The 23,398-nt window shown below is 39.0% G+C and overlaps 1 protein-coding gene across 4 annotated transcripts in view; it reads right to left on the reverse strand.

Annotated features, from left to right (window-relative positions):
- LOC150077302 (tumor protein p53-inducible protein 11-like) overlaps positions 1 to 23,398 on the reverse strand; it is a 388,464-nt gene that overhangs the window by 98,239 nt on the left and 266,827 nt on the right. For all 4 annotated transcript variants that reach the window (XM_090385675.1, XM_090385672.1, XM_090385674.1 and 1 more), the window contains exon 2: positions 7,175 to 7,268. In XM_090385675.1, coding sequence (XP_090241801.1) covers positions 7,175 to 7,268 — 94 coding nt within the window. The remainder of the gene's footprint in view (positions 1 to 7,174; positions 7,269 to 23,398) is intronic.

A 23,398-nucleotide genomic window follows, 5' to 3' on the forward strand; every position in this document is an offset into this window, starting at 1 on the left:
TGAAGACAAATTTCTGCCACCATTCTTCCTCAATTTGAATGTATGCCACCCCCCCCTCAGTGTGCATATTCTGAGCAAGAGGAAAACTGGAATTGGTACTGAGTTAATACTCAATCCATTCAGAGCCTTAAACCACACAATCAGATCTCCTCACAGGTGTCTATTTTCCAGATGTTGCAATTTTCAGGAAAAAGTTTTTCCTAGTAAGAACACCCATTTTTTCCCTCTCACTAACCTTGTTGCTCTTCTTTACAACTGCTCAAACAAATTCGGACAAGTGAACTCTTGTCCGAAGCTGCTTCGTATTCATTCTACAGTTTAACTTTGCATATCTTAATCTGATGCCTATTGCAGTAATATGGAAATTCTGTATTCTCTCCTCCTTTATATGATTTGCTAATGGTAGAAACAATTCCTTGGACGTCTCTGGAGCGTTAATCAGTGGCGAATTTCTATTCGACCGCTCAGATCTTCTCCGAGAGCACAGAGCAGAAGCACTTAAAAAAAAAAAGGGGGGGATGCTTTCTTGGTTACAGTTGCATAATGTTTTGTGGAAGGTGCCACCGCCGGTGGTTTCCCACATCTGCACCATGGTACTTTGTGAAGAAATACAGTAAAATCCAGAAAAGTGTAATGTCTGATTTGTGACAGTATTAGCATTAGTAGAGGCATATGATGCAAGACAGCAAGCTTATGCAGCATCTGACAAAAAAAAAAAAAAAAAAAAAAAACCGCTCCCATTTCACCCCTCCGTTCGTTCCAAATACCTGTCCAGCTCAGCCTTAAATTTATTTAGGCTATCAACTTCCACAAAAAAAAGGATGGAAGTCTGTTCCACCAACCAACTACCCGCTGGCTAAAGGCAAACTTTCGCACATCTATCCTACATCTGTCTTTCCTCAATTTGAATTTATGCCCTCTCAGGTGATTATTCTGAGCAAGAATCCCATCAGCATTGAGCATGCTCAAACCATTCAAGGATTTATACACCTCAATCAGATCACCTCGCAGGTGCCTAGTCTCCAGACACTGTAATTTACAAAATTTAAGTCTTTCTTCGTAAGAGAAACGATTTGTTCAAGTCACTAATCATGTTGCCCTTCTCTGTACTCGTTCCAAAAACTCTACATCTTTCTTAAAACGAGGCCTCCAGACCTGTATACAGTACTCAAGGTGTGGTCTGACCATTGCCTTATACAAGGAGATAATCACCTCCTTATCCCTGCTAGAAAACTTCCTGTATATCATTGACAAGACACCATGAGCTACTCTTGTAGCCCGTCTGCACTGCTCAGAAAACTTCATATTTGCCTGCACAATTACCCCCAGGTCCTTTTCGTTCTCTACCACTGTCAGTGTAGTACCACAGAGTTGATAAGTCACTCTGCGTTACTGCTTCCCATATGTAGTACTTTTCATTTGTCAATGTTAAACTTCATTTGCCACCTCTCAGCCTATCTGCTCAACTTTTCCAGATCCTGTTGCAGCAGCGTACTGTCATTAGTGTCCTTAACAACCCTGCCAACCTTCATATCGTCTGCAAACTTGGACATTAAGCTTGATATACCATCAACAATATCATTTATAAATACAGAAAACAACAATGGATCAAACACTGAACCCTGAGGGACTCCACTAATAACATTAGTTCATGAAGAGCAGTGTCCATTGATTACCACTCTGTCTTCTCCCACTCAACCATCCCTTTATCCATAGCAGCAATTTGCCTCCAATGCCACACTGCTTGAATTTGTGCAGCAGTCTTCCTTATGCAACAGTATCAAAAGCCTTTCTAAGATCCAAGTATATGATATCAAAGTTATTCCCTGCATCCAGTTCCTTTGTAGTAGTTCCTCTTAATAAAACCATGCTTTGTCCGAGCTATAGCTGAAGTCTTGTCTAGATGATCCAGCAGTGCTTCTTTAACCAGTGCCTCCATTAATTTTCCTCGAACAGAAGTTAAAATAACAGGTCTATAATTACTTGTGTCGCCCTTTGATCCTCCTTTGTGAATTGGGGTCACATTTGCACATCTCCAGTCCATGGATACCTCCCCTGAGTAGGTACCTTCTTTGGGTACCTCCCCAAAGAAGCTCTGATAATTTGTGGCTAAGGGTTTGCTTACTTCCTTTGCAGCCTCCTTTAATTTAACTGGATAGATCCCATCCACCCCAGGTGCCTTTTTTATGCTTATCCTCAACAATTTATCCTCCACTTTCCTCTCAGTTATTACAAAATCATCTAGCTCACTGCCAGAGTTTACTTCACCTCTGGCATTCCCCCTTCCTGAATAACTCCTCATGTGTGAATGTAGATGCAAAATACTCGTTTAGTTTGTTAGCCACCTGAGCAAGATCCTCATCTGTTGAACCATCAATATCTAGTGGACCAATCTGATTCATCCCTTTCCTTCTAGAGTTTACATAGGTAAAGAACTATTTTCTGTTTTTCATTGCATCCTTTGCCAAGGATTTCTCATAATCTGCCTTTGCTTGCCTAATCTCCTTTGTGACTTGGTTACAGACCAGCTTATATCTATCGTAGGTTTTCATGTCACCCATTAATTTATATGTATCCCATGCATTTTTCTTCTCTGCCATATGCCTCATTAGTTCATCTGACATCCATTTAGGCCTAAACTTTGAACAATATTTCTTAGTTGTTATGTAAAGCCTAATAGCTTCCAAGATAAATTCTTTTTCCAAGATAAATACTGTCTCAGACCGCCGTAGTCGCCTTTACGAAAGCAAAAACCCTTCCCTTTACCCCTGATGGTAGTTATCTCTGAGCAAATCCCACTTCAGCACACTGTGATCACTGTCACCTAGTGGTTCCTTTATCTGCAGATTGTTAATGTATGAAGAATCACTACTGATAATCAAATCAAGAGTATTACTCCCTCTAGTTGCCTCCCGAACATGCTGATGTAGAAAACAATCATCCAATAAATCCACAAAAGCCTACTAGTGTGTGAGTGACCAACCCACAATGTGAAATTAAAATTCCACATTATAAGACTCTCTGATTTACTGGCCCATTATTTCCCTGTACAGTTTCTTATTATACTCATCAGAGTCATTAGGCCTATAACACACTCCTACTCTCAATTTTGATCTTCCAATGCTTATGTCCCACCAAACTGACTCGACACTGCACTGTTCAGCGATGTCGACTGGCTTTACTTCTTTGGAATTTATGTGTTTCTTAACTAATAGCATAACCCCTCCTTCCTGTACATATTGTACTCCACAAATTCCAGTTCTACATTCCTTATATCTGCGTGACACCACGTCTCTGATATCCCAACAATATCTGCCTTTGATTTTTTGAGCGAGCAACACCTCGAATTCATCAAATTTATTTTCTAAACTCCTAGCATTGGTGTACATGCAAGTATACATTCACCTGTTCCTATTCTTAGCTACCCTAACACAACCCATGTGTTTACTTGTACCGCAATGACTCCCAGCAGTCTCTGAATTACCCTGCATCTTGTTTTCCAGGTTGCTGCGCATTCCAATAGAAACAGGGCAAGAATCACTTTCACCTCTGCCAGTAGCTAATGTTAATCTATTAGTCCTTTTATCCCCCGAAGCTAGCAATTTTCCGACCCACCTAACACTGCCTCGATAGCATCAGCAAATATTCTTGCACCCTTTCTATTTAAGTGTATCCCATCCCTGTAGAAGCAGTCTCTCCTGTTAACAAGTACAGACCAGGCTGAAAAAAAAAATTATACCCCTTGAGCCTTGCACAATCTTTCCAGGGCCGAATTGATCGACAAGGCTCTCATCGTAGTGTTACGTTCTGTTCTGTCTCTGGCTTCTTGTCCGCAGGGCCCCTAGTGGGACACCGCGTAGCCCGCCACCACCACTGGGAAGTGAGCCAGGCTGCCCTTAATACTCTGGCTGGCATCCGTCAGGGTTGTCTGAGCTTCCTGCCGGAGACCAAGTAAAAAAAAAAAAAAGAAAAAAATGAGCACGAAGTGCGGGGTATAATGAAGAAGAGAAGATTGGCAGTCGGATGAGTTTGGGTGGATTGACAGGTGAGAATTAATCAATCCTAGTTTAGGAGAAGTAAAGTAAAGGGTGAGGGTTTAAAAGTCACCGCCAATGGCGGTCATACCGGCTCCCCTGTATGACGGCCATTGGCGTAGTACTTGTAGATCACGTCAATGCCAATAAACAACAAAACAACCATCCATCCAACTTGTAGATCTGGCGTTGTGGTGAGTACCAGCAATCCCGCACGTAGATTCAGAACTTCAGATTAAACTCTGCACTTTGACCCGCTGCAGTAATTGTGAGGAATTTTTATTATTCTGTTAAACCCTTATAGAATTTACGTTTCGGAATAGTGCCACGTTACACTTTGTGGGATGAGTTGGCCTTATATACCCACAAAGGTATACGAAGACAATTATTATTATAAAATAATAACACTAAGAGGAAAATGGAACGGAATATTTATGAACCCAGTTACAGAGTGATAAACAAGTGGTGTTCAATCACTAACAAAAAAAAAATAATAAATTTGTATGTGCTGCTTCCAAACCGAATAGTTTAATTTGGCAGTTACCAACAACTTTTGGTAGCTATGTTTTAATGCTGCTAAATGCAAAGTGTTACACTTGGGGAACAGTAACCCGCAAATAAATTACATACTTGGTGGGGTTAAATTAAAAAAAAAAAAAAGGGATCTGTACGGGCAGATATGAAGTTTTCTGAACAGTGTAAACAGGCAGCCAATAAAGTCTACTGTGTCCTATCGATGATTTATCGAACGTTATCCTGTAGAACTCGATTCTACAAGATAACGTTCTAGCCAAGATGAGTTCTAGCGTTATCTCGCTAGAACTCATCTGAAAAAAAGACATCGAGCTTCTTTAAATGGTCCAAAGGCGGGCAACTCGAATGGTGAGATCGGCAGAAGGACGACCGTATGAGAAAATGACTCCGATTATATTACACAGCTTGGCAACCAGGCACTTCAGAGGTGACCTGATTGAGGTTTATAAGGCTCTGAGAGGAATTAGTAAAATGACTGAAGGTGGAATTCTTACTGTTATAAAGAATTCCAGAGCTAAGGGTCATAAATTCAAATCATTGGGGTTGAGGTTTAGATTAGATTGTAGGAAGTCTTCGTTTAGCCAGCTAGTCGTTGATTGCTGGAAAAAGTTGCCCTCGCAGATGGTGCAGGCTGACAGTTTGAATAAATTTTTCAAAATTGACAGTTTGAATAAATGATATTTCGAATGATACATGATTTATCTTTGTAGATGCAAAACTTGAGGCCAATGTCGTGAGTAAAAAAGAAAAAAAAAAAGATAGCATATTCAAGAACAGGTTTTAATAAATGTGAATAAAAATCATTCGGCACATAAAAATAGAAAGGCTTGAGCGTTCTGATATAAAAAAATAATTAGATAGTATGAAACAGAGCTGTAATACTCAATATGTTCTAAGTTGATAATAATATTAGCAAATTAATAAGAGGAGTTTACCTCAATATAGTACGTGGTATAATTAAATAATTATTTAAATTTTACTTTAATGTACCGGTAAGTTGTCGATTTTTTCGTTTTTTCCGTTTTAATTTCTGGAGGGTATCATACGGAAGTGTTCCACGTACTATATTGAGGTAAACTCCTCTTATTAATTTACTAATAAAAAAATACTAATAAAAAAATAATAAATAAAAAAATTTACTAATATAGTATGCGTATAAAACTGGTAATGTTAAAGTAAAGTAGACGCCTTTGTTTTTAAATAAGTTGTATTCCTAATTTTATATGAACATTTAAAGTAACAAATCTTTTGACTGACATTTAAACCAAGAGAGAGCAAACGTTGCGATGTCTAATATAAGACGGTACCGGTTATTATTTTCCAGCCAGTAGTTACGTCACCACTCTGTGGCGCAACCTTAGTCGCCATTAAACTTAAGTACGAATTACAAAAGGAAAATATAAGTAAATGTAAATATACATGGCGGAAGATAACTAATCTACTGTACCCTGGCGGGAGGATAACAGACAAGTACCCATAAGAACGGCTAAAACGATTTGAGCATCACCAGTTTAAACACTTTCATTCTTAACGTTTAATCTTTTTTGTCCGCCGTATCCATAATTAACAACAGAAAAGCAATTCTTACCATGAATATATATATGTAATGAAATTTTTATTTTAAATTTCATTTTTGTATATCAAACTTTTCCTTCAGCGAAGCATTACCTTTCATTGCTGTTCTACAATCCACTTAAAATCGTCATTTAGTTCATGTAGCGTGTGGGTAACAGGAGAAAATAAATAAAAAAAAAAAGAATAGCTCATTCATGCAGCAAGAATCAATTCACTTCACTTGACTTTGTGGCCACATAAATTGTTAAAGCGACTTACTGATAAGATTTTAGAATAAATTACGCTAAGGATAATAAACAAAATTCATACTGATAGACACAGCAAGACCAAATTATATATTTTACACATTTTTTGTAGATTAAACGCTACAATGTATTATGACTACGCGTGGCCTTAAAAAGGCTCCATCGAATCCAGGATCATGTCGCCTAATCGGTCTTTTGGTAATCTGCAAAACCGAATTAACCACATTACCAAGCGGCCTGATTTGATTCCTCACTACGCCACAAGATACACAGTCGGCAAAAGATAAGTGACTGACTGCTTAATTTTTTTTTATTTGAAATGCAAACAGCTGCCTGTTGAATAGACGGTAGATGCCACTGACTGGCTACCTTTCTTCTGGTCACAAGTGCACAGTAACAAAGGCAAAAGATTCGGTGTCTAAAATTGGGTTCGATTTACGAATAGGAAGAATAGGCAGGTGTCTACCGACGAAGGTTGTTGAGAAGCGGGACTGTCCACATGCTTAAGAATGGCCAGGGGTTATAAATTCACCTCCCAGTCTATTGACTTAGCCCTTTTACTCTGCATGTATAGTATAAAAGTTAATTCAGGAAAAAAAACGAAAAAAATTAATCAACTTTTAATTACTTTTGACATACTTGATCGAAACCCCCCGCTCCTCCCACATTCAGGAATGTGGGAAAAAAAATAATAAATAAAAATTAAACTTCTATCAAACACGCTTATTTCTGTTCCCGAAGAGTCAATTTTAAATAACGCTTTATTGAAAGAGGAAACAAACTTACTTTTGATCTGTGTATGTCTCCATTGTCAGTCTCTCCGACTCCAAGGATCTTCCTCGTTTTCAGCCGACTGTGTAAATCTCCGCTGCTGTGTTTCCTAAGAAATAAATACCTTCACAAATTGGAAAATAAGGCGAATTCTATGATTTTAAAAGAAAGGTAAATGATTAAGATTGAAAAGAAAGTAATTTAGTTTTCTATATGCAAATAAGCAAAAATTTTATTTTAAAAATTTCTATAAATTTTTGCAACGTACAAAACTTATAGGAGAATTATATTATAATAAAAAAAAAAACAAAAGTTGCTGAAACCGGCAGTACTCAAGGCTAGAAAGATAAAGAAATTTCCTGATTTTGGAATCGAACTTTTGTAGGTTACAATCTATTCATTAAATTAATGAATTTAAAATCGGCTGTTATTTGTTACTACAAATTAAAATTAATAAAAAATTGATACATGAAATTTAGCACATGAATAATAATCCTGATCGTACTAAATTTTGGATGGTAAATGACCATTGGACTGATGGAATAAAATGGTAAGTAGTATGCAGCCGGCTCATGCGCCTATTCTGCTTGAAATATTTCCTCGGGAGCCTGTTCAGTAAAGTATGGATTTTTCTCCTTTACTTTCCACTGATCTTAATTTTAACCCCCCCCCCCCCTATGGTTTACCAGGGTTGTCAACTTTAATGAATCTCTCGCTCTTCCCGTATACATTTATAATGTCCAGATTTTAATAATGAATTCTTTTTGCCTCTCTTTTTGAGAAAAGAAAGGCAATATACTGGCTGACTTTTCCATATTTATGAAATAGGTTTAGTTTACCAATTTCACGTTTCGCCCAGCAGCTGGAATATGCAATTCTAGGAGGAACTTATTCAAAGAAACAGAACGATGTAAAGAACGCTGGCTTAAAGTTGCTTTTACTTTCCGATTTCCGCAAAATAATCGTATGAATGCATTTGAAATGAACGAATCTCAAGATCCATCTGAACTGGAAGAATGTTCAAAAAGTACTCGAAGAGATTAAGACGGAGATAAAAAAAAAAAAAAAAAACCAGCAATGGTACACTAAAAAGAAGGGGCGGTGCTTATGCATATTGCATGTCTTATAATTGCGCTGCCATTGCGGAAGAGTAAGCGATATACGATGACGGACGGAACAGATTACAAAGTAAAAAAGAAAAGGCGGAAATTTTTTATTATTCCAGCGCATCACGGGAGAATATTTTGCTTAAAAACGACCGCTAACCAAAGCAACTAATCGGGTTCAATTTATATCGATAGGAACTACAAAAATATATTTTCATATTACCAAGCACTATTAGTTCCTAAAGCTGAAGTTAATTAACGAATTAGCTTATATTTAAAAGTAACTCCACCACTATAAATATCAGATTATTCATTTCTGACCCCACTGCTCAGTTGGGACTGAGCAGAATCATGAATTAAATCACGTTCGGTAGATTTCAGTTAAAAATAGCACACTAAAAGATGTGGACATGTAAGGCGGCTCCTAAACGTTAGTCCAACTCTGCCATGGAAAAGATAGCGTACATGGTTACTTATTGTACAAGGTTACTTATACTGTATAAGTACAGACATTATAGAGTCCCCTCCCAGGCTTATGCAGATGATTTTATTATCACCATTACCGGCGATTCTCGGGCACGACTGGAGACTTTGGCGAATAATGTACTACAGAAGCTACATAACTGGGCTAAACGCCACAACCTCACCATCTCTGCCACCAAAACAGACTATTCTTCTCAAAGGAAGTCTCAATGAAGCCAAACCGACAGAGATAAAAATTGACAACAGGACCATAAAATTCTCCACTCAACTTATGTATCTAGGAGCTATCCTTGCCAGCAAACTAAATTTCCAGCCACATCTTAAATACCTAAGAATTTCTTCTTGAAAGTTACGCAACTACACCGCCCTTGTCGCCAGGGTCTCCATACGGGGCTGGAGATTCAATAGGCACACTCTGTCCTTATTCTATAAAGCGTATTTATCCCGATTATAACTTACGCAGCAGGCATCTTGTACCCGAAAGCCATCACTGTTACTAGTAGAAGAATCCTCGACTCGGTGCAAAGGAACATCCTGCTCGCCACTAACCGCGCCTGCTGCACTGTCAGTACCCATGCTATGCAATGCAATGCTCTGCTCTGTTCCTTCGTCTGATGGAACTTAGTGTACATTGACCGCTAGGGGATGCCTTCGCCTACATCTCCTTACTCCTACTTTCATCCCCCCCTTCTTCCGTGGCGCCTCCGTAGTCAGGTGGGCAGGAGCAGCAGTGCGAAGTACACGCTTCTTGATTAGACCGGGGTTCGAGCCAGTGATCACCAAATACGGAGGATGCGGAAAGGTCAGGGAATGACCACCGCATATCCCGGAGCAATATGGCCTTGAGGCGACCCTGACAGAGATCAGCCAGAGAATTATGGGCAACCTGGCTACCTCCTAGTGGTGTCTTTACGGGCAACGTGGGGTCCCACCAGGGACCCTGCGACCAAATTCCAGGACACACAACAGAACCCAACACAATACTACACATTAAACAACACTTTTCTGGCATTTACAGTGGTACTGTATCTCTTCACAGTGTACATATGGCGCAGATGTGGGAAACCAAAAGTGGCGCCTGACCCTAAAGCTATGCACACTATAGGGTAACGAGATTTTGTATGAGATTATGTACGCAGAGTTGCACCAACAGGATGCAATGATCTGTATACGCTCTGTACCCTGACAATATTTGCTTCAAGTTCTTGAATCTACTGGGTGATTATATGACGAATGTTGGCTGTGGTTTATCCGGACAACGCCACTAAAATGTTCGGAAATACGCCGTCTTTCTGGTCGATGTTCGACTTGGGTATGGTCAGCTGCCTTCCCTCTTCGTTCAATGTCCTTGGCAGTCTTCGGAATATTGAGAAGCTCTGAAATCCGTCTTACACCAAGTCTTGCCGGGTTGCATCGCACTATCGCAATCAAATTTGCTGAAGCCATTACCGTGTCTCGTCTCCATCTTAAATAACACCGTTATCTTCAGTAGCTTTGTTAATAGTATTACTGCAACGCTCTCTACAATATATCAACAATATATGCATAAGTACTTTTGCCAACATATATATCTACTTTTCTTGATATGAGTGAATCGAACCATATAATATCAGTATTTGCGTATTGCAGAGCTACAGATTTAGGATAATGCATTTAACAGAAGAAGAAGGAAAAATAACTAACAAGCATATCTGTTTTATCTTCTCGTAATTACTTAAGTAATTACGAGAAGATAAAACACATTACGCATGAAAAGAAACTAAACAGAGGTCAAGTTGAGATACTGGCAGAACAGATTATAAAGTTTAACTGTTTTGTACTTGCTAATTTGATAAATAACGACGAATTTATACTATACCTTATCATAATATGAGGTACAGAATTGAACGCTGATGCCAGAATAATGGCCGTAGCTATTTCCTACTATTCTTTAGGAACGAGTTCACTCTGAACACGTCTTGATTTCGTATCCATGCCAAATCGATAGCGCTGCAACTAAATTTTCGTGTGTGTAGGCGGATACCATCATAGAATAACAGAGTCAATGCCCCACTCGCAATGTTCTTTCCCATTTATTACACACGCCTGGAGACCATTGTTCAGCGAGGATAAAATGACACGTGTTACTTTCCAAAATGACAATAAAATGGCAAATTGCGTCACATTTGCGTTACATCTCGTCTCACTTGCGTTAGACGAGATGGCGTTTTAACATTATATAATGTCAGTGACCATTTTTCTTTAGTAGAGAGAATTTCCATAGGCGGGTCACGATCCTTCACTAACCATTCCGCGACGCATTCACGTTATTATTTCATCCCTTTGATCTACAAAACAGTTGTCTAAGAAACGCGCCTTATTATTTACTTATTATTAATTACATAAGCAGTCTATAACACGATTTACGTGGGTGAAAGGTATACGGAGTGAGAGACAATGGACCCTAATGAGGGACTTAGAACTGACTTTAGAATTTTTCTCGACTACCGTTACCGACTGGCACATGGTGACCATAAGTTTCCTCCATTGTAGTACCAAATGGATTGGATCTGCAAGAGATTAAAGAGAAACGGCCGTACGAAACCGATGAACAAAATGAATTTCTATAAGCCCAAAGGTTGTATCAGGTAACTCAACAATCAGTATATGTGGAAACTCAAAAGCCTGGTCTGCATGCCCCCCCCCCCCCTACAATGATACCTGGATCTGGTCACCATGCCCCCTCTTACGATGATATCTAGATACGCCACTGGGTGGAAGTGTTAACAATAAGGTCACAAATAACCCCAGGGGCTCACATCTGGTTGAGTATGGGCTTGGCACATCCAGGGTCCTGAGCTGGATATCATTATTCTTCTCTTTCTTGGTGATTCTCTCTCTCTCTCTCTCTCTCTCTCTCTCTCTCTCTCTCTCTCTCTCTCTCTCTCTCTCTCTGTAACTCAGCATTTTTTTTTTTTTTTTTTTTTTTTGTCTGGTGTAGCATAAACCTGGCTTCCTTGCACCATATGGCTAATAATAATAGTGGCCTAATCATTTTTCACTTGCTATAGTTACTGCTGATTTCTGGAGTAATTCGTTTTTGAATTTCTGGTCTGCCACGATCCACCCAGCCTTCAAGGAAGTTGGATTTCATTTTATGAACCGAATCGTCTGATTTCTCGTGTTAGGTTAATTTTACTTCACTTCGTTTTTCCGCTGATTATCTCAATCGAACCAAGACGCTACTTAAGTCGTGGTTTCTTGGAAACTACAATCTGTTTAACTGTACGAGCAGTACGTGATTTTTATTTTACGATTTTTCGTTGCTTTCTTCTTATAGTAGAGCTCCCATGAGGTGATCAAAGAAAAGTCTTCCATCGTAACTTCGTTTCCTCCGTATAAATCTTGAGAATTTCAGAGAAATTCAATATACCTGGAGGAAATTGTGGTTTAAAGATCGCATTTTTATTTCCTCTACTGCATGACTGTAAACTTGCATCAACGGTAACCATTCCATGTGGTACTCACTCAATCATGCTAACTGCCAAAGTTTATTAAACTTTAATGCTTTTTTTTTTCTAATTAAATAGTAATGGTCTTTTTGTTTTTTTCATTTTCCGTTTCGTCTGAGTGAAGTATGAAGTATAAAGAATGAAAATACGCACAGCATACTGTATAAATCAAGTGATTCCAGGGATTGCCATTCCCCAGTTCTGTGCATTTCCTTTACATAAAAAAGGAAAACTTTTAAACCGCTTGTATTCGTATCTTTTCACTGCACACAACCACAACTCCTTTGAAATGCATGCGCCGTTTCTTTTATATTCCCAGTGTGTTTACAGAATAAATAACTGCTGCTTATCGCCGCTATCCGAGTTCAAATAGCGCATGCATTCCATAAAAGTTCTAAATCGTACTTTTCAGAACAAACTTTGTGAATTATTTCGCTCAGAGTGCTCCCGGAACAAATTATTTCCACAATATTATTTTCCAAACTTCCATAAATAAATGTTCACATTTTACTCGAAAACCATTTGCTTTGCCGATAGCAGTTGAGTATTGCACTCATTTAAACTTCTGCAGTCTCCCGAGCTTCTATGCGTAACTATAGTAACCACGAGATGGGGGGAGAGAGAGAGAGAGAGAGAGAGAGAGAGTTTCGTAATAATAAGTAGTAGTCTCGTCTCTCTTTCTCTCTCAATTTTACTAGCTCATAAATTGTGCTGCTGAAGATGTAGCTTGTCCAAGAATTTCGATTTATAGGACAACATAGGTGTAAGATTTCCTGCAGACGGTGCGTAACTGTCGGCACAAATCACACCACAAGCGAAACGGCGGAAACGAAGACAGTGACGATATCATTAAATGGCAGTAGATAGGAAACAACGAGCTGGGCTGTTTAGAAATATTGCCTATAATAATTTCCGGGAAAGTACTATAAATGTCTGGAAATAAATTCCTCCAAAATGACCGTAATATTTCTTAAGAATAAACGGATCCTGTAGGATAAAGAAAGGCCAACGTTTTGGTGGAAAAATCCCTGCGGATATTGAAACCGCAGTTGTGGTGTTGAGTGTTACTAATGGCACACTTAAGTTACAGCAATACGTCAATGAATAAAGGCGCTAAATAAATATTTCTGAAGCCGAAAATATCACGAACGTTTATAGATTTGCAGTGAAGTTTACCGTTGCTTCAGAAATGAAAACACGAATTGGAACTTTAATCTTTTATACGGAATCATGAAAGCGGGAGGGCACGTAGTCGGAGGTCAGATACGTGATATCACAAGTCACGTGTGACGTAATTAATAATTTAAGGCAGGTAAAAACAAAACCGCAAAATAAAAATTATTTTTGTGGGTTTCATTTGAATCACCTCCACATATTTGAATTATGTGCTTCTGTCGCAACTACCCACATCATTTATCCATCTCCTCTACTAATTTGTCTAATCCTTGCATAAATTTATTCAAACTACCCGCTTGCAAACACTAGAATCCAACAATCAGTCTGGCTGAAAGCAAACTTTCGCACATCAATTCTGCAACGTTTTTCAATTTAAATTTGTCTCCTTATGTGTCTCATCCGTGAAAGAGTAAGTATGTCCTCAGCATTAAGTTAACTCAATCCGTTTAAAGTCTTAACACTTAAATTAGGTTTCATCGCAGATGTCTGGTTTTTGGATGCTGCAATGTACAGAACTCAAGGCTTTCTTGGCAAGAGTGCTCTTTTTGTGCCACTGACTAATCCTGGTGCTCTTCTTTGCACTTGTTTCAAAAGATCCACATCTTTCTTAAAATGAAGCTTGTATGCAGCATTCAAGATGCGGCCTAATCATTGCTTTATACAACGGGATAAACATCTTGTCCCTACTGAAAATATTTCTGACAGGAACCCCGCAGTCTGTCCCAGTATCCTATCTGAACTGCTCAGAGAACTTCATGTTGGGTACGATTTCCCCAAAGTCTTTTTCGTTTTCCATCGGTCGTCTTGTTTGGAAAGGTCCAAGTCAATAATTATTATTTTAACGGTTCCTGAGCAAAACTTATCTTCGTATGTGTACGGTGTCTGTAGAATGTATGTGTGCATTTACCGGCCGATTTGCATGTGGTGCGGACTCAAAAACCAGGAATAAATCACGGAGAAGGGACGTCACTCCCTCGGCCTGAGATCGGCTAACTACAGCCTCGATTAGAGGACTTTAGTTCCTCCAGTCGCCGATGGGACTCGACCCAAGACCTCTCCAAACGAATGAAAAGTGGTGAAACCACTGTACTATCACTGAGGTTGGACACTCTGAAACGGCTGCGCCCATGTTCCAGCTATCAAGGGCGGCAAAATTAACACAAAGCTTTTCACGTTTGGGGGTTGGGGGGCTAAGAATAAAGAGAGGCATTTTCATGCTTGGCAAAGGGGGCTTCATTTTCTATTTTCAGGTTCAAATTGCGTCGGTGAGAAAAGAATTTATAATGGCCTTTACATTATAGTGGGATTGTAGCTGGCTGGTCCCAGTCCTAGGTATAGCCTCCCGCCGAAGATATCCTTTTTGCAGTTTTCTCTGCAAAATACTGATATTTGCAGGTGCGCCACATTGAGGTCGAACAGTTACAGATATAGAGCAATAAGAATTCTGCTGCCTCTAGGTAAACACCAGATGCGAATATTATTATTGATAGTAAATTTAGCTTGAATAAGGCATTTATGCAATTTTTATCATTTCATCTGTATTTCATATTGTGCTCATTCTTCACAAAGAGTTACCAAGTATTGCACTACCTCGAATAAATAACGCCTCACTAATAGTGAAGACTATTGTTACTTATTCTCGGTAGGCGCCACCACCCAGACGGCCCCGTTTCAAAGCTAGTTGGCTTTTCATCGGTGGGTGTCTTTCACACTACGATCGTAGTTTTTCTTTAAGAGTTCTCTGGTGTATCTACATCAATATTATATAAAATCTTAAACTCTTAAAATATTATGCCTTGTTGCATTTAGTTTATTTAAATAAATACGTTATATATGGAAATCAAGAATGGCACCGTGTGGTCATGTTGGATAAACATAGCGCGTGACCACGCTTAAACAGAAGTTTGTTTTATCACAGTAAAACAAGCTTCTGTTACGTATTTCTGTATTTGTTACGTATTGTCATAACACGCATCTCTCTTCTCCCATTGGCTGAATAAATATCATTAGTAGGACAATTATTTTAATGTATTGAAAGATTATGTGTGAGCTTTCGAAGTATTTTTAATGAGGAGACGCTTAACTCAACTTGGTAATAAATATTAGCTTTATTGAAACATACTAGAAGATACAATGCCCTTGGTCCAGTACTCTCGATTTATTAAAACATTTCAGATTACGTCTCGGATCGTCTGTGAAATTCTTCTTCTGACCAAATTGGATAGAGTATGATAATTCTTAACAGAACGACATAGGGTATGGACAGCAGCACAAAGATGCATACATGAAAATATTTTAATGAAATTTTGTGTAACAATTGTTAATTGCATAACTTTTAAATAAAAATATTCTTTTTCATTGCATGTACTTTGGTGCTACTGGAGGTGTGCACATATTATGCTGTTTTATCACCCGTCCTCCTCCTCTCCCATTTCTCCCGAAGAAAGGTGCCATAGAAGGCCCAAGACAGAGCCTATAAAGTTTTAGTAAATTGAGAGTACTGTATTGGGTCAAACGTTTCGTACCTTCTAGTATGTTTCAATAAAACAAATTTGTTATCAACAAGTAGGTTTAGTGTCTCCTCATCTGAAATACTTCAAAATAATTTATTTTGTGCAAAATAAATTACATCGAAATTTCCATAAAATTCCCTATTAAGCCTTATATGGAAATTAAAATTTCCATAAAGGCTTAATCATTGAGGAAGAAAGTATGTACAATAATAATAACAAGTGTATTACAAGTACGAATCCCCGGCAGTACTTGAAAACCCAACCCACAAGCTGTACTGGGACGGCGCCATAATAACGGCCAAGACAATCCCGCACAACAGATCGGACATAACCCTTGTCGACAAGAAGGAAAAGGCTACCTACCTGATTGACATAGCGGTGCTCAACACTGGCAATCTCCAGAAAACGCATGAGGAAAAAAAATCAGGAAGTACACGAACCCAAGACAGGAGATCAAAGAGATGTGGCATATGCAACAAGTAACAACCATCCCGATCATTGTGTCCCAACCACCGGTGTGGTGCCAATGACCCTGCATAACAGCCTAGCAGCAATAGGTCTTCCAGAAAACATCTACAAGGAACTCCAGAAAGTCGCAATCCTCATGAACACCTGTAGGAAAATCAGAGTTCCTTGACCAACAACAGTAACACAGACGCAACAACCACCCTGTGTACTTGGTAGCAATAGCCGTCACGAGGTGAAAACCCCAGTCAGGAAGAAATAATATAAGAGCAATAATAATAAGGGGCGCTATTAGCCCAAGTGGTTACCACCGGGCCAGCAATATCATATCGAGTTTGAATCTCAACGCGAAAAAAAATCGCGAAAGTCGTTTCATCAGACTTACTCTACACAGGGTAAAAGAGATGGCTGAGGCAGAGTGGCGCCATTTGGTGTCGATCCAAATAACTGCTACTCACCACTAGATGCAAACGCCAAAGCTAAACAGTTCCACCTCCCTAGCTAGGTGAAGAGGAGAAGTAAAAATATCGAATATACTGCATCGAGTGCGGAGCAGGATAAAGTCACTCGAGCTTATGCCTTAGGCAGAACAGTCGGTTCGAAAAGTCAGAGAAAATCTCCCGAGGAATACAGTGGAGCAAGTGTCGCTGTTACCCCATATGGCTGCCACAAGGGTAGGGCAAGACCATCCAGCCCAACCAAATGGAAGTGCTTCCTATGCAATAACGCTAGTGACCATCCAGAACGGCAGAAAATGCCAACCCATGAAGTGGAACATCGAAATTAATACGTTCATCATGTGAGCATACTACGAAGTAACGAAGTTAGAGACCGACATGACGATGTACAGGAAGAAACTAAACACTAAGTGGTTGGAATCGGTCCCGACTGTTCAGGTCACCAAACAACGAATAGCAGACCAAAGACGAATCATCGTCATTAAGACCCTGATAGCTCTTGCAACCTTAGAGGAAAAAAAAAAAAAAAAAAAAAAAATCAAGCAGGAATGTAAGCAATCAACTATAAACAATAAAGAATATGAGCACAGCTGATCCAAAACTGGAGGAGGAACACACCAGGTACAAGAGCTACACGCTGGAGCAGCCAAAGTGGAAATAGACGAGATCGCGATATCCAGGATAGAAGAGTGGAAGAAGGCCCCAGCAGAATTCGAGGGAATGTACCCCACACCATATGGAACGAGAGACCAAACAGAATCCTGTGGCAAGTCACAGACTACTTCAATCAGCGAATAATGTCAGATTACCTCAACAACAACGAAGTAGCACTAGTTAGGTATAGGTATATTTGGGTCTAATGGCTCCTGGGATTTCTCCCATCTCCGCGTATGTACGCTGTATCGGACAAGCCAGGGATTTAAAAGTCATGTGGTATGTAGCATGTTGTGCCCTTGTTCATCCGGCCAATAGCACTAGATACCATCCACACAACCATTTACTGTGCTGCTGTAGCAGCCACCAGGATAAACGGAAGAGACACCAGAAACCAACAGAACACAAAACGCTAAGTAAAGGAACCACCACCGCCGCCTCGGAAAGAAGGCTACAACAGAGATAGAAGAGATAAAAGTGAAGATAGGCCAACTGACCCAGTACGGTGCAACAGATGTAAGAAGCTGATCAGAAAAGGGAAGGCCATCCTCAAGAAAGAAACATCCAGAGCATAATCGAGACCTATAATCAGAGGATCGAAGAATACATTGACACCTTCAAGCAGAAACTCCTGGTACTGAGCAAGGGACTTTGCCGTACATAGGGAGAATGCCCAGAGAAAGACAGATAACAGAAAATTTGATGAAAAAACAATAATCTTTCTACAGGAAAATTGGACAAGAGAACAAAGACAGCGGATCCCTCAATCACAGTTTGCCCCAAAACTCAAGGAGTTTTGGAGCAAACTATGGAGCAGCGAAGTTATCCATAATGCCCATGCCCCCTGGGTGGACCCTAGAACGGAAGAAAACCAAGGACATACACGAGATGACAGAATGGGAGTTTCGAGAGGAAGTACAAAAGTCGATCATTAAATCATAATTGGCTTACCACAGGGACAGACAGCATCCACAACTATTGGTACAAGAAGTTCAGCTGCACACAGGCACAGAGTGGAGCAGTTCACCCAGATGATAAGGCAGTCTGACAATCCCAGAGTCCCAGTCTCAAGGAATCACTTATCTGTAGGCTAAGGGCAAAGACACCAAAAACCCGGCGAAGTACAGACCTCTCTCCCAACAATGTACAAGATCCTAACCATCTACATAATCAAGAAGATATAAGACCACTTGGGGAGCCAGAACATCATGGCATGGCTGAGCAAAGTATGGATGTAAGCATATAAGCAAACGATTCAAGGAACAATTGAATATTGACGCAACAGTTATGGAGCAAGCCTACAAGAAGCGCTGCAACCTGTACACAGCCTACCCCGACTATCGCAAGGCCTTCGACTCAGTGCCCCATAGCCAGCTGATAGAGACACTGAAGATGTACACAGTCAAAAAAAAAAAAAAAAAAAAAAACCCCTATTTATTAGGGTCCCCCGGAAAGTTGCTTCATCTGCCCATGTGTACTGTGTCTCTAAATTGCGTGTGTTTTGCTGGACGAAAAACCACGGATTCCGGGGAAAACCTTGCTGTCTAAGCCTGAGACCGACTAACTCAGCCACGGAGTGAAAAATGCCCATAATTATTTGTTTTGTGCATATGAGCTCCGCAATCATAATTTGGAGCTTGAAACCAGATATAAATTATTAATAATTACCCACAGCTTGTTTCAGCGAGCATAAATCTTAACTTCCTTAACCACGACACTACATTTACATTCGAAATGAAGATTAAAAATAAAATTTTCCGAATGGATTTCAATTTGCATTTGATGAATGAATCCTTTCGTAAACATGAACTCTCAAACTTTTTTTCTCGTTCTTTTCGCCAAAATGAAATCCGAAATAGCTCAGCATTCATATTACATGCAAATTAATCCAAATTAATGCGAATTTCTGAATAGCTGATAGGATAGCAAGAATTTTTATAACATAAAATATAATTTGTAAAATATAAAAAAAAACAACCTAATTTGTATTGCTGTACATTATGAAGAATTCCAAGGAATGACGTGTTTCACAAATCCATAATGATAATCATTAAAAAAAATCAAAAAAAAAAAATCAAAAAATTGATTTTTTTTTCATAAATCCATAATGATAATCATTATGGATTTATGAAAAAAAAATCAATTTAATTGGGTTACAGTGTGCATCAGTGACGTACATTAACGAAATCAAAAGGAAATAAAAGTGAATGCTGTGAGGTACCATAAGTAGTATACAGAAAGTCGACGTTATATAAGAGCTAAGACACTATAGCGGATAATAAGAAAATAATCATTAGCAAATAAAATCATGTAGTATTTGTTATATTAAACAGGTTATATTAAACCACAGATCATTCGAAATATCCATTTTATCAAAAACGCTATACCACAGAACAGTTAAAGCCGCAACTTTTAATGCAAACAGAACAGAACGCTAAATTAGATATTTACATTCGTAATAAACAATTGCTATTTATGCATGTGCGTCATTTGTGCACAAGAAATATATTATGCGTACGTTTTAATAGTTCGGTCTTCAAATTATAAAGAAGTAATTTACATAACTCGTTTGGAGAAGTCCGAATGAAATCCTGTTAGAGACCAGATGAAAAGGAGACTAGTTAACCGATTGCAAGCGGAGGGAACAGGGTTCCTGCAAGAAATGCAAATCAGTCGTCGAATTAGTGATGGACATAACTGAATGATTAGACATTACTGAATCGATTATCGAAAACCATATGTTAAAAAATGACAATTGGAGGAATTCGAACTGACATTTATCAAGCCACTGTTTTTTGACGTTATGAACACACACAATGCTTTCTCTATGACATCGTATGTTATTTTAAGAGAAGTGGCCATCATCGGAGGAGGTGGGACAATAGAGTCAGCATGTTGGAATACCTGGAACTTCCAGGTATTCCAACATGCTGTTTTCCAACAATTTTTAAGTAGGTTCCGCCTTACAGTTCTGAAATTAGTCCACGAACATTACAAATCCAGTATCACAATAAATACTACACCAGAACATTCCCCACTTGGTCTTATCATCTACATGATGCAACTGGGATTCATCAGAGCAGTGGCTCACTCTAATAATTCTTTTTGTTAAATGTATGCAGTAAGGACGGATAGTATCCAATGCATCTTGAGTTGGGACATCTGCAGCCGTAGTTCACGTCTGCAATGTCTCGGCGCCCATTACTAATAAATAAATAAAATAATTTTCCGTTTACAGTTCGGAAAGGACATATAAGGTTAGAGGAACTTACAAAAGAGAGAGAATGAATAGTATTAGTATTAGTAACGGCCGCATGGTGCAAGAAAGCCTATGGCTTATGCTGCACCAGCCAAAAAAAAAAAAAAAAATCCGAACAAAACAATGATAAAAACAAAAAAAATAATAATAATAATAAATAAATAACTAAATAATAATAATTAATAAATAAAAAAAAAATAAAATAAAAAGGAAATTAAACCTATCATCCTATGTGCTTCCCTTACCCGAAAGTACTATCCAGATGACCTTTGAATTTCCCCAAACTGTCGGCCTCTACCACCCATGAAGGCAACTTATTCCAGTAATTTATAACTCGCTGGCTAAAATAGAACTTCCTGCAATCCAATCTAAACATTTCCCCCCGTAACTTGAATTTATGTCCCCTAGTTCTAGCATCATTTATAATCTTGAAAATTTTGTCCTCATTCATTTTACTGATGCCTCTCAGAGCCTTAAACACCTCAATCAAATCTCCTCTAAGGTGTCTAGTTTCCAAACTCTGCAACCCACATATTCGAAGTCTTTCTTCATAAGGACGCCCTTTTGCCGATCTCACCAGGCGAGTTACCCTTCTTTGCACCCTTTCAAGAAGCTCGATGTCTTTCTTCAGGTGCGGTCTCCATACTTGAACACAGTATTCCAAGTGTGGTCTAACATAAGCCTTATATAATGGGATTATCACGTCCCTATCTCTACTTGCAAAAGTTCGATAGATCATCGATAGGACACCATGGGCCTTCCTTGCAACCTGTTTACAATGCTCAGAGAATTTCATGTCTGACCGTATCGTAACACCCAAGTCCCTTTCCTCCAGTACTGGCTTTAGTTGAACTCCACCAAGTGAATAAGTTTTTTTGGGATTACTGTTTCCCAGGTGTAATACCTTACACTTTGTTGGATTAAAGCACAGCTGCCATTTTTCTGACCATTCCTGAAGTCTATCTAGGTCTCTCTGAAGAAGCTCAGCTTGACAGTGATCATTAACTACTCTCCCAATTTTAACATCATCTGCAAATTTAGACATCACGCCCTCTATCCCTTCATCAATGTCGTTTATGAAAATTAAAAACAACAGTGGTCCTAATACTGATCCTTGGGGAACCCCACTTCTTACATCAACCCAATCTGAGGAATAGCCATTTATCACAACCCTCTACCTCCTGCCCTGAAGCCATCCTTCTATCCATCTAAGGATTTTCCCAGTGATTCCAACCTGTTCCAGCTTATAAAGCAACCGCTCATGTGGGACTGAGTCAAAAGCTTTGCTGAAATCTAAATAAACAATGTCGAAATTATTCCCTAAATCCAGCTCGTGAGTGACCCTTTCGAAATAGCGAACCAGATTAGTTAAACATGATTTAATGGTATATACGCATTCAAGGCATCTGTGATTAATGTTTTAAAAGCGTACCACAGTTCAATTGTATTCATTCTCTGCGCGATATCTACCCAGTCAATAGAGGCCATGTAGTACCTTAAGGCATCGTAATTTCCTTTTCTGAAATTAAAACCCATTCCTTTGCCTTTTACTTCTGCTACCTCTCTCGTCATCATCCACCGTAGAACTCCGTGATCACTTCCTGCTACTGGTTCCTCTACTGTCAGCCCTGTTATGTCATCTGATTCATGTGTGATGATGAGGTCTAGGATATTCTTTTCTCTAGTATTTTCCCTGACATGTTGATACAAATAACAGTCATCTAGTTCATTTAAAAATTTTGTTCCCCATGTCGAGTTTCCTTCCCATTTACTCCAATCAATTAGAGGCAGATTGAAATCACCCATAATAAGGCATTGACGCTTACTTGCCCATTCCATTTGCATGTAGAGGCTTTTGTAATATAAAGACAGTACCATATTTGTAAGTCGTGGGCTTGAACTACGGTCAATTCAAACGTGTGTACTTACTGTACCCTCGCATTTTCCCACGGTGGCCTACTAGCTCTACATTTGCATAGACCTGCTTGATTTTTTTTTATTTTAAACTATTTCTGATATAGCCTTGATGACACTACAGCGTGTGAACAAGCCAGTGATCGCTTAGGGATCCTAAACTAGTTATGTCGAAGATGTCAGCCTAATTAAATATATGACACTGGAATGTAGCGATTAAAGGGAGGGGCAGTTGGAAAAGAGAGCGATGCTACCAATAATTTTTAATCTAAGTGTATACAGTACAAAGGTAACTACATGAAAGACAGAACCACAACTCCACGCCCTTTAAGTAGCATAGAATTGTAGCTTACTTTGTTTTATGCATTAAGGAACAATGTAAATTCTCTTTTTTATTTTATTTTATTTATTTATTTTTGCTACTTAAGATACCGGTATATGTTCTCTTTCAAATTAGAGAGAGAGCATAATTAATTTCGAGCTGTGTTAATAACTTAAGCAATCAGTTAATTGCAACACATCTCGGTAAGGTCAACAGGCCTTAATTTTGCGCAATTATGTACAGAGTAAGTACACCGGAAAAGCTATTAAATTCAACGTAAGTTACGGTTGAGAAAGAGCATAGGAGAATGTCCATTTTGTTACATTCCCCGTGAAATTAAATTGTGTTTTGAGTAACAAAAACAATAGGGTAAAAGGTAGCCCGCATTATTATTGTAT

This window comes from Mastigoproctus giganteus, chromosome 12 (assembly GCF_048544385.1).
Source record: "Mastigoproctus giganteus isolate SK-2022 chromosome 12, ASM4854438v1, whole genome shotgun sequence".
NCBI classification, from domain to species: Eukaryota; Metazoa; Arthropoda; class Arachnida; order Uropygi; family Thelyphonidae; genus Mastigoproctus; species Mastigoproctus giganteus.